The 17,652-nt window shown below is 39.4% G+C and overlaps 1 protein-coding gene across 1 annotated transcript in view; it reads right to left on the bottom strand.

Moving 5' to 3' along the window:
* The window catches only part of LOC150088255 (intermembrane lipid transfer protein VPS13A-like), a 3,009,916-nt gene that overhangs the window by 2,042,558 nt on the left and 949,706 nt on the right, over positions 1-17,652 (bottom strand). Inside the window, exon 26 of the mRNA XM_090370087.1 lies at positions 11,017-11,123. Within this exon, the coding sequence (XP_090226213.1) occupies positions 11,017-11,123 (107 nt within the window). The remainder of the gene's footprint in view (positions 1-11,016; positions 11,124-17,652) is intronic.

The following is a 17,652-nucleotide window of genomic DNA, read 5'->3' as shown; positions in this document are numbered from 1 at the left end:
GCTATGCTGCTGCAACAGGATCTGGAAAAGTTGAGCAGATGGACTGAGAGGTGGCAAATAAAGTTTAACATTGACAAATCTAAAGGAATATTTGTAGGAAACAAATGTAGGGAACAAATGTTTCCTACATATGGGAAACAATAACCCCCAGAGCAACGTATGAAATCTGTGGTACTACACTGACAGTGGTAGAGAATGAAAACGTCCTGGGGCAATTGTGCCGGCAGATATGAAGTTTTCTGAACAGTGCAGATGGGCTGCAAGTGTAGCTCACGGTGTCTTGTCAATGATATACAATAATTTTTCTAGCAGGGATAAGGAGGTGATTATTCCCTTGTATATGGCAATGGTCAGGCCACACCTTGAGTACTGTATACAGGTCTGGAGGCCTCATTTCAAGAAGGATATACAGCTGCTGGAAAGAGTACAGAAAAGGGCAACAAGATTAGTGAATGGAACAAAGCATTGCTCTTACAAAGAAAGGCTTAAGTTTTGCAAATTACAGTGTCTGGAGACTAGGCACCGGTGAGGTGATCTGATAGAGGTGTATAAAGCCTTGAATGGTTTGAGCATGCTTAATGCTGATGGGATTCTTCCTCTTGCTCAGAATAATCACCTCAGAGGATATAAATCCAAATTGAGTTGTTGTTATTTGGTTTTTAGGAGCATTAGCAACTAAGGCCCTACTTCTCTGGGATATGCGGTGGTCATTCCCTGACCTTTCCGCATCCTCCGTATTTGGTGGTGACGTGCTCGAACCCCGGTCTAATCAAGAAGCATGTGCTACGCACTGCTTCTCCTTCCCACCTGGCTAAGGAGGCACCCTCAAATTGAGGAAAGACAGATGTAGGATAGATGTGCAGCAAAGGTTGATGACGTTGGCACTAATGATATTAAGAGTAGGAGACCGGTGGAATTACTTAACAAGTACAGGTCACTGTTGAAAAAAAAGCCGTGAATTAGGGTTGAATTTGAAAGTGTCTGCAATTCTGCCCAGACACGATAGGAGGGAGTATATGATGACAGCCCTGTCGAACAACTCGGACCTGGAAAGACTGTGCAAGGCTCAAGGGGTAGAATTCTTTTCAGCCTGGTCTGTACTTGTTAACAGGAGAGACTGCTTCTACAGGGATGGGATACACTTAAATAGAAAGGGTGCAAGAATGTTTGCTGCTATCGAGGCAGTGTTAGTTTGGTCGGAAAGCTGCTAGATTGGGGGATACAAGGACTAATTTTGACGTTGTAGAGCAGATATCATCTTTTAAGGGCACAAAAGGTGATATAGTTGTACACGTGGTCACTAACAATATCAAGAGTAGGAGACCGGCAGAATTGCTTAACAAGTACAGGTCACTGTTGAAAAAAAGCCGTGAAATAGGGTTGAATTTGAAAGTGTCTGCAATTCTGCCCAGACATGATAGGAGGGAGTATATGATGAGAGCCTTGTCAATCAATTCAGCCCTGGAAAGAGTGTGCAAGGCTCAAGGGGTAGAATTTTTTTCAGCCTGGACTGTACTTGTTAACAGGAGGGATTGCTTCTACAGGGATGGGATACACTTAAATAGAAAGGGTGCAAGAATATTTGCTGATGCTATCGAGGCAGTGTTAGGTGGGTCGGAAAACTGCTAGCTTGGGGTGATACAAAGACAAATAGATTAACAGTAGCCACTGGCAGAGGTGAAAGAGATTCTTGCACTGCTTCTATTGGAATGAGCAGAAGCCTGAAAAACAAGATTCAGGATATTTCAGAGACTGCTGGGAGTCATTGCGGTACAAGTAAACACATGGGTTGTGTTAGGGTAGCTAAGAATAGAAATAGGTGCATGTATACTTGCTTGTACACCAATGCTAGGAGTTTAGTAAATAAATTTGATGAATTTGAGGTATTGCTCAAAACATCAAAGGCAGATATTGTTGGAATATCAGAGACTTGGTGTCACACAGATATAAGGAATGCAGAACTGGAATTTGGGGAGTACAACGTCTACAGAAAAGATAGACTGGATAGGAAGGGAGGAGGGGTTATGCTATTAGTTAAGAAATACATAAAATCCAAGGAAGTGAAGCCAGTGGACATCGCTGGACAGTGCAGTGTTGAGTCAGTTTGGTGTGACATAAGCATTGGGAGATCAAAATTGAGAGTAGGAGTGTGCTATAGGCCTAATGACTCTGATGAGTATAATAAGAAACTGTACAGGGAAATAGAGTGGGCCAGTAAATCAGAGAGTCTTATAATGGGAGATTTTAATTTCCCAGATATTGACTGGAATTTGGGGGCTGGTCACTCACACACTAGCAAGGCTTTTGTGGATTTATTGGATGATTGTTTTCTACATCAGCATGTTCGGGAGGCAACTAGAGGGAGGAATACTCTTGATTTGATTATCAGCAGTGATTCTTCATGCATTAAGAATCTGCAGATAAATGAACCACTAGGTGGCAGTGATCACAGTGTGCTGAAGTGGGATTTACTCAAAGAGGTAACTACCATTAGGGGTAAAGGGAAGGGTTATTGCTTTCGTAAAGGTGACTACGATGGACTGAGACAGTATTTAAATTCTATACAGTGGGACCAACTGATGATGTTACCAACAGTAAATGCAAAATGGGAAGCATTCAAAGAACTTATCTTGGAAGCTACTAGACTTTACATACCAACTAAGAAATATTGTTCACGGTTTAGGCCTAAATGGATGTCAGATGAACTGATGAGGCATATGGCAGAGAAGAAACATGCATGGGATACATACAAATTAACACATGACACAGAAGCCTATGATAGATACAAGTTGATCTGTAACCAAGTTACAAAGGAGGTTAGGCAGTCGAAGGCAGATTACGAGAAATCTTTGGCAAGGGTTGCAAAGAAAAACAGCAAAGAGTTCTTTTCTTATGTAAACTCTAGAAGGAAGGGGATGAATCAGATTGGTCCACTTGATATCGATGGGTCAACTGTTGATGATCCTGCTCAGGTAGCTAACAAACTAAATGAATATTTTGCATCGACATTCACACATGAGGAGTTATTTATCGAGGGGAATGCCAGAGGTGTATTCAACTCTAGCAGTAAGCTAGAGAATCTTGTAATAACTGAGAGTAAAGTGGAGGAGAAATTGTTGAAGATAAACACAAGAAAGGCACCTGGGGTGGATGGGATCTATCCAGTTATATTAAAGGAGGCAGCAAAGGAAGTAAGCAAACCCTTAGCCATAATTATGAGAGCTTCATTGGACTCAGGGGAGGTACTCATAGACTGGAAATGTGCAAATGTGACCCCAATTCACAAAGGAGGATCAAAAGCTGACACAAGCAATTATAGACCTGTGAGTTTAACTTCTGTTCCAGGAAAATTAATGGAGGTACTAGTTAAAGAAGCACTGCAGGATCATTTAGACAAGACTTCAGTTATAGCTCGGACACAGCATGGTTTTGTTAAGGGGAAGTCTTGCCTGACCAATTTGATTGCATACTATGATGCAGTCACAAAGGAACTGGATGCAGGGAATAACTTTGATATTATATACTTGGATCTTAGAAAGGCTTTTGATACTGTTGCACATGGAAGACTGCTGCACAAATTGGAGCAGTGTAACATTGGAGGCAAATTGCTGCTGTGGGTGGCTGAGGGGGAGAAGACAGAGAGTGGTAATCAATGGACACTGCTCGTCGTGGACTAATGTTATTAGTGGAGTCCCTCAGGGCTCAGTGTTGGGTCCATTATTGTTTTCTGTATTCATAAATGATACTGATGATGGTATATCAAGCTTAATGTCGAAGTTTGCAGACGATACAAAGGTAGGCAGGGTTGTCAAGGACACTACTGACACTATGCTGCTGCAACAGGATCTGGAAAGGTTGAGCAGATGGGCTGAGAGGTGGCAAATCAAGTTTAACATTGAGAAATGTAAAGTACTACATATGGGAAACAGCAACCCCAGAGCAACGTATCAACTCTGTGGTACTACACTGACAGTGGTAGAGAATGAAAGGGACCTGGGGGTGGTTGTGTAGGCAGATATGAAGTTCTCTGAGCAGTGCAGACGGGCTGCAAGAGTAGCTCATGGAGTATTGTCAATGATATATAGGAATTTTTCTAGCAGGGATAAGGAGGTGATTATTCCCTTGTATAAGGCAATGGTCAGGCCACACCTAGAGTACTGTATACAGGCCTGGAGGCCTCATTTCAAGAAGGATGTAGAGCTGCTGGAACGAGTACAGAGAAGGGCAACAAGATTAGTGAATGGAACAAAGGGGTGCTCTTACGAAGAAAGGCTTAAGATTTGCAAATTACAGTGTCTGGAGACTAGGCACCAGTGAGGTGATCTGATAGAGGTGTATAAAGCATTGAATGGTTTGAGCATGCTCAATGCTGATGGGATTCTTCCTCTCGCTAAGAATAATCACCTGAGAGGGCATAAATTCAAATTGAGGAAAGACAGATGTAGGATAGACGTGCGGAAATTTGCCTTTAGCCAGCGAGTGGTTGGTGGGTGGAACAGACTTCCATCCCTTGTCGTGGAAGTTGATAGCCTAAAGAAGTTTAAGGCTCAGCTGGACAGGTATTTTGAACGAACAGAGGGGTGAAGTGGGAGTGGTTTTTTTTTTTTTTTTTTTGGCTGATGCTGCATAAGCTTGCTTTCTTGCATCAAATGCCTCTACTAATGCTAATGTTAATGCTAATGCTAATAGATTAACAGTAGCCACTGGCAGAGGTGAGAGTGATTCCTGCACTGCTTCTATTGGAATGAGCAGCAGCTTGGAAAATAAGTTGCAGGATATTTCAGAGACTGCTGGGAGTGATTGGGGTACAAGTAAACACATGGGTTGTGTTAGGGTAGCTAAGAAAAAGAACAGGCGCATGTACACCAATGCTAGGAGTTTGGTAAATAAATTTGATGAATTTGAGGTATATATCCGCCTTTGATGCTCAAAGCATCAAAGGCGGATATTGTTGGGATATCAGAGATGTGGTGTCACACAGATATAAGTAATGCAAAACTGGAATTTGGGGAGTACGTCTACAGAAAGGATAGACAGGATAGGAAGGGAGGAGGAGTCATGCTATTAGTTTAGAAACACATAAAATCCAAAAAAGTGAAGCCGGTCGACATTGCTGGACAGTGCAATGTCGAATCAGTTTGGTGTGACATAGCATTGGGAGATCAAAATTGAGAGTAGGAGTGTGCTGTAGGCCTAATGACACTTATGAGTATAATAAGAAACTGTACAGGGAAATAGGGTGGGCCAGTAAATGAGAGAGTCCTTTTCATTCTTTACTCTTGGTAGAGAATGAAAAGGACCTGGGGGTAATTGTGCAGGCAGATATGAAATTCTCTGAGCAGTGCAGACAGGCTGCAAGAGTAGCTCATGGTGTCTTATCAATGATATACAGAAATTTTTCTAGCAGGGATAGGGAGGTGATTATTCCCTTGTATAAGGGAATGGTCAGGCCGCACCTTGAGTACTGTATACAGGTCTGGAGGCCTCATTTCAAGAAGGATGTAGAGCTGCTGGAAAGAGTAACAAGGTTAGTGAACGGAACGAAGGGTTGTTCTTATGAAGAAAAGCTTAAGTTTTGGATACACATACTAATAGATTAACAATAAATACAGGCAGAGATGAAAGTAATTTTGCACTGATTCTACTGGAAGAATGAGCAGCAGTCTGGAAAGTGAGGTATTGGGGATTTCAAGGATTGCTGGGTGTAAAAATGGAATAAGTAAATACATGAGCTGTGTTAGGGAAGTAAGTGTAAGAACAGGTGCATGTATACTTGCAGCACAGTAAATACTTTGATGAATTTGAAGTGCTGGTCTAGTCATCAGATGTGAGCGTGGTTGGGATACAAGAGACGTGGTGTCGCTCAAATACAATGGTTGCTGAATTTTAATGTGGGGAGTACAGTGTGTACACAGAAAGGATATAGAGGATAGGAGAGGGGTAGGGGTATGCTCTTAGTTAATAGAATATAACAGAGCTATGATGCTCAATAGTTAAGAAGTACAAAATCTAAACCAGTTGACATGGGTGTCCAGTGCAACGTTGAGCCAATTTGATGTGACATAAGCATCAGGAAAGAAATATTACAAAAGGAGAGTGTTATAGACCTAATAACGATGCTGAGTATAATGACGGACTATACAGAGAAATGGGGGGGCAATAAATCAGAATGTCTTATAATTGGGGTATTTTAACTTTCCAGATATTAACTGGCACATGCAAGTTGGTCACTTGCAAGAATTTTGTGGATTTATTAGATGAGTATTTTCTACAGTAGCATGTTACATGGGCAACAGGAGGGAGTAATATTCCTGATCTGATCATCCAGCAGTGAATATTCATGCATTAAGCATGGAAGTGAAAGAAACACTAGGTGCAGTGATCACAGATGTGTGATTTACTTAAACATGTAACTATCACAAAGGGTAAAGGGAACAGTTTTCACTTTAGTAAAGATGACTACCGTGGTCTCAGATAGTTTTTCAATTCTATACAGTGAGATGAACTAATGATGTTACCCTAGGAAAATTCTAAATGGGATGTATTCATCACCTGTGAGTGATGAATACTTGATCTGATTAAGATGTTGTTGTTGTTGTTTGTTTGATTTATTGGTACAAGGGCTACTAAGGCCATAATGCACCTATTACAATATTATATGGTACAGGCTTGATAAACAGGTGGATTTACATTAGATGGTATTTGTTTATTGTTCTCAGGAAGGTAACGAGATAATTTTTGTCTGGTCGGTCTCGAAAAATTTTCTGTAAATTAAGTTGATTAGAGGAACATGGATGTGAAGAGAAAGCTATTTGTCATTCTCTCAAGTATAATGGGCAATCAAGGATAAGACGTTTTACTCTGAGTTGAGTTTGACAGTTGCTGCATAGTGGAGGATCATCCCATGTGAGTAGTAACTGTGAGTTAGATAGGTACGCCCAATTCCCTCTTAGGCCACTTGATAGCCACTGCTTCTGTTTGTTTGAAATCTGGAACAATTTATTGGCTTTATTCTCCTGCCAAATGGGCAGCCATGTCTTTTCTTCCAGTACATTGTACGACTTGTTTCTAATCAGTGTAAGATATCTGGATGTCTGAATTCATTCTTGGCAGAAAAATCTGCTTTTTCATTCCTGTGATTCCAGCATGTCCAGGTATCCAACAGAAGATTCTTCTTTGCCTGTTTGTATGAAGCTGAACTAAATTTATTTGAATTTGTTGTAAATAGGGGTGACTTGAAGGAAGTTTATCCTGAAGAGGTAAGAACAGGTGCATGTATACTTGCAGTTACACCAACTTCTTGCAGCACAGTAAATACATTTGATGAATTTGAAGTGCTGGTCTAGTCATCAGATGTGAGCGTGGTTGGAATACAAGAGATGTGGTATCTTGCTTAAGGAATCTGTATAGATTATGGTTTCAGGGTATGAAGACTGCTTTACATTCTCTAATGCCATCTGGATAGCATACAGTTCTGCAGTGTAAGTGCTGCACTCCAAAGGGAGCTGATGAGATATTGTTAAATTTGGTAGTACTGCAGCTGCACCAACTTTAGTGTCTGTCTTGGAGCCATCAGTGTAAATTTGAGTGTAACAAGAGAATTGAAAGGAGTGACCCACATGGGTTTGCTTAATATTGAAATTTTCAGGGGTATGCTTTCCCCATTGCTGGAAATGTTTATCAATGTGTGTCAGGGGTATTTGCCATGCTTTCATCTGGAATTATGTTATCCATATTTAGACGCAAAAATGTGTTTAAATTCTGTAACCTAATGCCACATGCTTTATTTTGCAAAGGTTTATTTTTATATAAATTATCCCATTTTAGTGTGAAATGATTTTGGATACCATATAGGATGATGTGGGAAATTTCTGACCTTAGTAGCATATCTTAATAGCAGAGCATGCCGACGAAGGAGTAAGGGCGATTCGTGTGCTTCTGTATGCACTCTGAACTGGTGATGTACAAATAGCTCCTAGGGCAATTCAGAGAGCCCTGTAATGTACAGGTTCAAGCCATTTTAATATACTTTGTCTGGCTGAGGCATATACAGGAGACCCACAGTCTAGTCTCAATCTAATTAGTGTATGATATAGGTAGTAGTATATACCGATCTGCACTCCACACCATAGCAGAAATTGCTATAAGTAGAGTGAGCTTCCTTAGACAGGTTATTCAGATAAGCTTAATATGCTCTAAAAAACTTAATTTTTTATCCAGAATTAGTCCAAGAAATCGAATATTCTATTGATAAGTATCAGTACTTGGATAAGAATCGAGTTGTAAGTCTGGATCAGGATGTAAATTCTGTTTATGGCAAAAATGTATTACTGTTGTTTTTTGCTTTGAGAGTCGATAACCATTATTTTTTGCCCAATGAACAAGATTGTTAATTGTGCCTTGAAGATGTCTTTCAATTACACACATATTTTGATAGTCACATGAGATTGCCAGATTGTCAGGATACGGGTATGTTTCCACTGTGTCAAGAATGGTAATTGGTAATTGAATTAATCTTGATGGAGAAGAGTGTGACACTAAGCACAGAACCCTGAGGAACTCCTTTTTTCCACAAATGTTGGTGAGAGAGCAGAGTGAAAATGTACTTGAAAGGACCTATTGCTCAAAAATTTCAGGATAAATTTTGGAAGATGACCTCGAAGACTGGATTCAAAGAGATCATGAAGAACCCCATATTTCCAGGTTATGTTGAAAGCTTTTTCAATGTCAAGACATATCATCACTAGGTGTTCATTCCTGAGAAATGCATTTCGAATGTTTCCTTCAGCTTTCGCCATGAGGATAAGTGTTGATCTACTTCTTCGAAAGCCATACTGATTTCAACTTAGAATATTTTATGTCTCTAGGAATCATGTCAACCTGGCATTAATTATTTTTTCTAATGTCTTTCCTAAACAACTTTTTAAAGCAATATATTGGTAATCTGTTGGATCAGAATAGTCCTTTCCTGGTTTTGGGAAAACTAGTACAGTAGAATGACATCAGCTAGCCAATAGGGTAGTAATTCTCAAGAAAGATTCTATTATATAGTTTTAGAAGAGCAGACTGGGACTCTTCACTCAAGTGACATAAAATAGCATAATAGATTCCATTAGGGCCAGCAGCAATGTTTTTTGATCATAAGAGTGCACTGCTTAACTCTGTCATGGTAAAGGGTACATTATATGAAAGCTGGCACATAGCATTGAAATTTAGATTATATTTTTCTGTCTGTACTTATGTGACTGAAAGGTTGTAAATAATTGGCTCATATGCAGTTACAGCTGAAAGTGTTTCAAATGTTTCACCTAATGAATTAGCAATTTCAAGAGGATTGCAGATTTCTTTCCCTTCTAGAAGTAGAATTGGAGTGGTTATATGGGAGTATTTTACATTAAATTTTCTCACTTTATTCCAAACTGTTTTGATGTCTGTGGTTCTGTTTATAGCAGAGGCATTTTGGGACCGTGTCTCTTTTTTGCTTATATGTTGTATACGACAAGCTTTAGCTCTGATTGAGGTGCTTAGGTCTATGAATGAACTGAGCAAGCTCAATGCGGATGGGATTCTTCCTGTTACTCAGACTTAACACTTGAGTTGGCACAAATTCAAATTGATAAAGGACAGTTGCAGAACAGATATATCAATGATTGCCTTTAGCCAGTGGGTAGTTGATTGCTGGAACAGACTTCCATCTATTGTGAAAGTTGATAGCTCAGATAAGTTCAAGGAAGAACTAAACAAGCTATTGGAGGGAATGGATAAGTGAAATGGGAATTTTTTTTTTTTTTTAATCCTGGCTGATGCTGATGTATAAGCTTGCTTTCTTGCATCACTTGCCACTACTAAAGCTAACTCTAACATTTCACTTTCTTGTTCGCTGACATCTTTGATGTTTGCTAACCAGTGACTTATCCAATACAGACACAAACGAATCAGTGAAGTTGTTGTTGTTGTTATTTGGTTTTTAGGAGCATTAGCAACTAAGGCCATATTGCTCCGGTGCGGTGGTCATTCCCTTACCTTTCTGCATCCTCCGTATTGGTGGTGATGGGCTCGAACCCTGGTCTAATGAAGAAGCGTGTGTTATGCACTGCTACTTCTTCCCACCTAGCTACGGAGGCGCCGAGTCAGTGAAGTGCAAGTGAAAATTGCAGCATAATTAATATAAGCAATGGATGGTCTTTTCCACCACTTGTAAACTGCTATGTGATACTGTATTTTTTTATTACTTTTTATTGTTGCTAACCCGGGGCTTTGCCAAAACTGACACAAATGAGCTAGAGAAGGGCACATGCAAATTTTAGCATAAACAATAGGAGGGTTTTTTGTTTATGTAACTGAAATTACAGTATGAATGTCTCTTCCCTTTTAGTCCAATACACTCCTCAAATTAATGCCTTGAAAGATGAGATGAGAAAAAAGAAATACAGTCTAGCTATTATTCCTCTTTGAGAGTCTCTTATTTTTTGATGAATTTTCTCTTCATGCTCCAATTTACAAGATCTCCCATTGCATACAATGCAACAACTTACATGTACCACCTATTGAACAATGAACAATGGGGCCATCTAATACTTAGTAACAATAAGTCAATCAATAGTAACAAAAACAACAGTTAACAGCTTCCTCCCATCCCTTGTACCTCAAATATTCCTCAAATTATACCTCTACACTAACCTTTTCATCAACTCAGTTGTAAGAATAGTGGTCACAAAGAGAGAGGTATAAGGTAGTTAATGGTTGGCTTAGTGAGGGAAAACTAGTGTGAATATGATATCTTTTTTAAACCATTCCATCAAATTTTGAACACCTCAATAGGTGATTGTTTTAAAGAGGTGGTTGCTACTAGAGGTTTGTTTATGTTTTGCAGTTAGTGGTTTGTGAACAATTAATATCATAATGTGGTTGAGAAAAGGTGTGTAAATGAAACAAAAAATCTTTTTAGAAGTAATCTGAATGAACTTGTAAGGATTTTTTTTACCTTGTTATAAAGAGTGGAAGGATTTTTTTTACCTTGTTATAAAGAGTGGATTCCATTAGATCTTCTACAGACAAATCGGTAAGATCAATCCTCAAAATCATTCTTTCGTTTGCTTTCAAAACGTAATCACATTCTAGGCCTGAAAGTATAGTTTTAAATCAATGATAAAGATAACCAGAGCAAATACACTGACATATTAAATTGTTATTTATATGAAAATAGGCACCAATACAGATTATTTTTAAATATAATTGCCAAATCAATCTTTTGTAGGCAGGAAATTAATTTCTCTGCTAATGTAGACACATTCTAATGAAGTGATAAATTAAGAATTGACAGCTATGAAAATAGTAACATATATTTTATTTTGATATGGCAAGGACTGCAAAGAAGAAACAAAAACTGCTCTGTGATGAATTAATGGATACATGATGAGTTAAGGACTTTGCATGAATCCAAAACAATGATGCCTGATCAGAAGAAAAGGTATGACTGTTTCAGAAAAGTGTGGTGTGAGTTCTAAAAACTGGTTGTCTAATTTAAAAAAAAAAAAAAAAATTAAAATCTACACACCTTCCAAACGGAAAATAAAAAAGTAGTATGAAATAGACAGGAATGATCTGCTCTTTCATTGGCATAATGAAATACACTCTGAATAGATCCAAGGATGCTAGAAAGTTGCAGAGATAAAAGAGAACGTATGTAAAGATTATAAGATAATGATTCAGAAATAAACAATAAATACATATAATACTGAATCTTTGATCAAACCAACGTAAATTTTGTGTCTCTGTTTGTATTTGTATATTGAATTTCAATAGTCAGAAATACTCTACACAAACAAAGACACAAAACAAAACTTGTTTTGGTTTAAATAAAGATTCACGATTATACCTTTAAATTAAAAAAAAGGATTTAAATTTCCAAATTCTACTGATTGTAAAAATGTTTAAATTAAAAAAAAAGGATTTAAATTTCCAAATTCTACTGATTGTAAAAATGTTTTGCTTAATATATAGTATTGTTAAAACTAAAGAATGCAAGCATATCCATCTGTCAACATTTCTGTACTGAACAACTCTGTTTTCAAGAGTACAGACAGGAAAGAAATATAGAGAATGATTAAATACAATCTAGTTATAACTAATAATGATATTCATTATTTACAATTTTCCACAAGCTCAGAGAACATGGGATTGGGTAGCAAGTTCTTGGAGTGCATGAGGGCTCACTGTAGTGAGTTTTCTGAATGTACATGGGCTATGGACAAATTAGTTTCCATTGGGCTCTATGGAGTGAGTTTGAAGGAATTCTGAAGTTTTGAAAAAAATAAAACTTTGTCATAAATGCTTATTAATATAAATTTGTTATTATTTTTATTGCCCAACATTAGATTGAAATTAGTGTCAAAACTTTAATCAGAATTATACAAAAAAAAGTGTAACAAAAAAACCGCAAAAAAATTAAAACGAGTTCATTCTCTCTCTCTCTCTCTCAGCACCTATTCAAATATTTCTAGATAACTTGTGTAAAACAGGCCCATTATTTCAGATAGCCTTTGAAAAAAAAAAAAAAAGTGTGTGTGTGTGTGTGTGTGTGTGTGTGTGTGTGTGTGTGTGTGTGTGTGTGTGTGTGTGTGTGTGTGTGTGTGTGTGTGCGCACACACATAAATATATATGGAGGTCCCACATGAAAACCATATACATTTGTACCAAACGCATAGAAAAATGTATCAAATAAGTTCTGTAGTACTTTCTAGTAGTCTTGATTGAAGAACACTATGAGCAAGAAAGCATTATAAGGGGAACCACTGTGTTGGGACTACTTTTTAAAATTTTTTCGATATTTTGGTAGAGAACATTGATTTTTTACATTTTCATAGGCGTTTACGAAAGCACCGGTTTATGAGTTGAAAATCTGCAACCTTACTGTTTTTAAAACCTTCAACTTTATATGTATGCTTAATAAAGAATGAAAATTTTTAAAATTTTATACTATTAAACTTAATATAGATTAATAATTACAGTAATAATAATAAAAACAATCGCAAAAGTTACTTATCATGACTACATTCCCTAAGGCAAAAATGAAGTTGGACAGAATGCGGCACCACCTTGTGTTGCTCCAATTAACTACCACCCACCACGGGATGCAAAAGTCAAAAGCTAAACACACCCACCTCCACAGCTGGATAAAGATCAGAAGCAGAAACTCTAAACACATTACATCAAGAATGGTGCAGAATGACATCACTCACGTTCAAGCCTAAGGGGAGAGGTTGGTTTCAAAAGTTTTTGACAGTCTCAGAGGAACACAGCAGATCAAGTGTCACTGCTACCTGTATGGCTACTACAAGGGAAGGGCAAGACCATCCAGCCCAACTAACTGGCAGTGCTCCCTGCACAAGTGCAGTAGTGACCACCCAGGAAGAAAGAAAAAACCAATGCATGAAGTGGAGAATTGAAATGAATATGTTCACAATGCAAAATAATACAAAGTAGCAAAGCTAGAGACCGACATGATAATGTACAGAACGAAACTGGACACCAAGTGGTTGGGAACAGTTCCCAGCACAAAATCCTGTGGCAAGTCAGAAACCACCTCAATTTGCAAATAATACCAGTTTACTGCATTAACAATGAACAAATTCTAGATACCATCTGCAGAGCCACTTATGGTGCTGCTGTAGCAGCCCCAGGACATAACGTACAGTGTTTCTTGTCTAGCAGCACCAGGGGTTTCCCCTACAAACCACAAAGTATGCTTTGTTATGCAGTACAAACTCTCTAAATGCCAGAGATAGTGTAAGTACTTGTGTTAGTTTGTGTAGTGTAGTGTGGGTTTATGTTGGTCTGTTGTTCCTCCAGCATTTAGCTGCCAGGGGCCCCTAGTGGGACCCCATGTCTCTGTCCACTGCCGCAGGGAGGCAGCTGGGTACAGTAGAAGAAAGACTCTGGTGGAGGTGAACCCTGGACTGTGCCTGAGCTTATCAGGGAGGACCCCAGTGTTAAAAAAAAAAAACACCCCCAGAAGGGGAAGACGTGAAAGAGTAACAGTGGAGGAGGAGGAAGCAGAGCAGGACGGTTAGGGTGGATGATAGGAAGGCTGTCCACCAAGAAGTAGGAAGTTAAAGGAATAAAGGTGTACCCCTGGAAGAACCCCATCATCTACGTGGGGGGATGGGGGGACAGACAAGAAAACTATGGGTAAGTTGAGAATAAAGCATGGGACTAGGGTGCCCTATACTGGTTGGAGATCACACTGAGGTCAGATGTTCCCTACGAATAATCCTACACCAGCCAGACCAGCTATAGCTGGTATCAGCATATCCCACACCAAGCCATAAATGAGAGGGAATGGCATCAGTAGTGCAGGGGGTTCTCTCCTAGGTTGTCTCAACTGCAGCCCAGTTTAGAGAGGGGACCTGCTAGAACAACAAATACTAACTACTTATTCCACTCATGCTACAGTTTTTATACTAACAATTACACAAGTACACTTTTTTTTTTTTTTTTTTTTTAATAATTATTTAGGGACAGACTGGTTTCTAACAGTACACAACACTTACTCACTCGTGATGGATTTGTTTGTTTGGTTTTTAGGAGCATTAGCAACTAAGGCCATATTGCTCCTGGTATATGCTATTATATACTTGGATTTTATAAAGGCTTTTGATACTGTTGCACATGGAAGACTGCTGCACAATGGAAGGCTTTTGATACTGTTGCACAATTGGAGCAGTGTGACAAATTGCTGCTGTGGATAAAGGGGTGGCTGAGGGGGAGAAGACAGAGAGTGGTAATCAATGGACGCTGCTCGTCGTGGATTAATGTTATTAGTGGAGTCCCTCAGGGCTCAGTGTTGGGTCCATTATTGTTTTCTGTATTTATAAATGATACTGATGATGGTATATCAAGCATAATGTCGAAGTTTGCAGACGATACAAAGGTAAGCAGGGTTGTCAAGGACACTACTGACACTATGTTGCTGCAACAGGATCTGGAAAGGTTGAGCAGATGGGCTGAGAGGTGGCAAATGAAGTTTAACATTGACAAATGTAAAGTACTACACATGGGAAACAGCAACCCCAGAGCAACGTATCAACTCTGTGGTACTACACTGACAGTGGTAGAGAATGAAAGGGACCTGGGGTGGTTGTGCAGGCAGATATGAAGTTCTCTGAGCAGTGCAAACGGGCTGCAAGAGTAGCTCATGGTGTATTGTCAATGATAAATAGGAATTTTTCTAGCAGGGATAAGGAGGTGATTATTCCCTTATATAAGGCAATGGTCAGGCCACACCTAGAGTACTGTATACAGGTCGGGAGGCCTCATTTCAAGAAGGATGTAGAGCTGCTGGAATGAGTACAGAGAAGGGCAACAAGATTAGTGAATGGAACAAAGGGGTGCTCTTACAAAGAAAGGCTTAAGTTTTGCAAATTACAGTGTCTGGAGACTAGGCACTAGCGAGGTGATCTGATAGAGGTGTATAAAGCCTTGAATGGGTTGAGCATGCTCAATGCTGATAGGATTCTTTCTCTCGCTCAGAATAATCACCTGAGAGGGCATAAATTCAAATTGAGGAAAGACAGATGTAGGATAGATGTGCGGAAATTTGCCTTTAGCCAGCGGGTGGTTGGTTGGTGGAACAGACTTCCATCCTTTGTCGTGGAAGTTGATAGCCTAAATAAGTTTAAGGCTCAGCTGGACAGGTATTTTGAATGAACAGAGGGGTGAAGTGGAAGTGGTTTTTTTGGCTGATGCTGCATAAGCTTGCTTTCTTGCATCAAATGCCTCTACTAATGCTAATGCTAAAAATGCTATGCGGTGGTCATTCCCTGACCTTTCTGCATCCTCCATATTTGGTGGTCAGGAGCTAAAACCCCAGTCTAATCAAGAAGCGTGTGCTACGCACTGCTGCTCCTACCCACCTGGCTATGGAGGCGCCACACTCATGATGGATGTTATACCTTAACATTCATCATGACACATTCAGCAGGACATAGTTTTGCATTCAGGGAACCAGTGCCACCTAAATGAAAACATTTACCAAGACAGGACTTTTTTCTTTCTTTTTTTTTTTTTTTTTTTTGAGCAAGTCACAGTGCATCACACAGTCATTGCAATTGTTTACACAAGTATACTATGCAATAAAAAGTGTAAAGAGGGTCTTTACACTCTCTTTTGCACTGTTTAACCCAGGTAACTATGCAAAACTATGTCATTTGGACATAGTTTTGCATTCAGGGAACCATGCCCTGTTAGCAAAAACGTGGTGTATAAATTTTTATATATATTCAGTATACAACAATCAACATGTATGGGACTTCTCGTTCAATCTTCATTTATGCACTTTCAACTCATTCATAACAGTACCCTGATTAAGCCTACCACACACACTTTATGATTCCCCCTTGGTTGGGTTAAGTGGACTTGTTTCCCACCCACTCACTTGCATACATAATTAATACACATATTCACTCATATTCATACACAGGATAATAAATAACATACAAATAAAAGCATACATATAAAATAATATGATACACTGACAATAAAATGAATTTAGTAACTGGGTGGGAAACACAATCTAGCAGGCCAGACACATTTGAGTTCAAGTCATAATCAGGTTGTTGTTGTTTGGTTTTTAGGAGCATTAGCAACTAAGGCCATATTGCTCCGGGGATATGCAGTGGTCATTCCCTGACCTTTCTGCATCCTCCGTATTTGGTGGCCCCGGGCTCGAACGCCGGTCTAATCAAGAAGCGTGTGCTACACACTGTTGCTCCTGCCCAATTGGCTAGGAGGTGCCCCATAATCAGGTAAGTAGTTGTCAGTTGTCTTCATTTAAGTAGCTGTAGCATGGTTTCTTCTCCTCGTTCCAAAAACCTTTTGAGCAAACTTGGAGAAGGCAGTGTATAGGTCCTATTTTGCCAATTAATATACATCTGTGGGGATGATATTTGGGGCAGTCATATAAGACATGGTAACAGGGCATGGTTCAGGGAATCATGCCCTGTTAGGAAAAATGTGGTGTACAAACCTGGTGCAAACCAGGGTGGTGTTTTGGGGGGGGGGGAACCAAGGTTACCTGTGGCAGGAACCTCCTAGTGGCTTCCCCTTTGTCTGATTTATCCCACCTGTCCTGCCATTGCATATAAACAGATCAGTATTCACTTCTTCTCCCAGGCGCCTATGTAGCCATGTGGGCAGGAGTGGCAGGGCGGAGTACACGCTTCCTGATTAGACCAGGGTTTGAGCCGGTGACCACCAAATACGGAGGATGTGGAAAGGTCAGGGAATGACCACCGCATATCCCGGGCGCAACATGGCCTTAGTTGCTAATGCTCCTAAAACAAAAAAAAAAAAAAAAAAAAAAAAACACCAACTTCTTCTCTTGTTTGGGATCAGCTGTAAAGTCGAGATTAATTCCCAAGACGTTGGCAGGGATATAACTATTATGCCTATAATTCAAGATGCTTGTTATTACTTCCAAATCTAGTGGCAGTGTACCAGCCAGGACCTGCAGGGCAGGAACACTGACAGTGTGGCATGCCCTAATTATTGTGAGTAGAATGGCATGGTAGATAGATAGTAGTTCAGTTATGCTGTTGGCTAACATCCTAAGATACCAGATTCCAGCTTCATAAGTTATTACTGGGAGGACTC

The sequence above is a fragment of the Mastigoproctus giganteus genome, chromosome 3 (assembly GCF_048544385.1).
Source record: "Mastigoproctus giganteus isolate SK-2022 chromosome 3, ASM4854438v1, whole genome shotgun sequence".
In the NCBI taxonomy this organism is placed as follows: domain Eukaryota; kingdom Metazoa; phylum Arthropoda; class Arachnida; order Uropygi; family Thelyphonidae; genus Mastigoproctus; species Mastigoproctus giganteus.
This window is presented reverse-complemented; position numbering and strand designations above follow the sequence as displayed.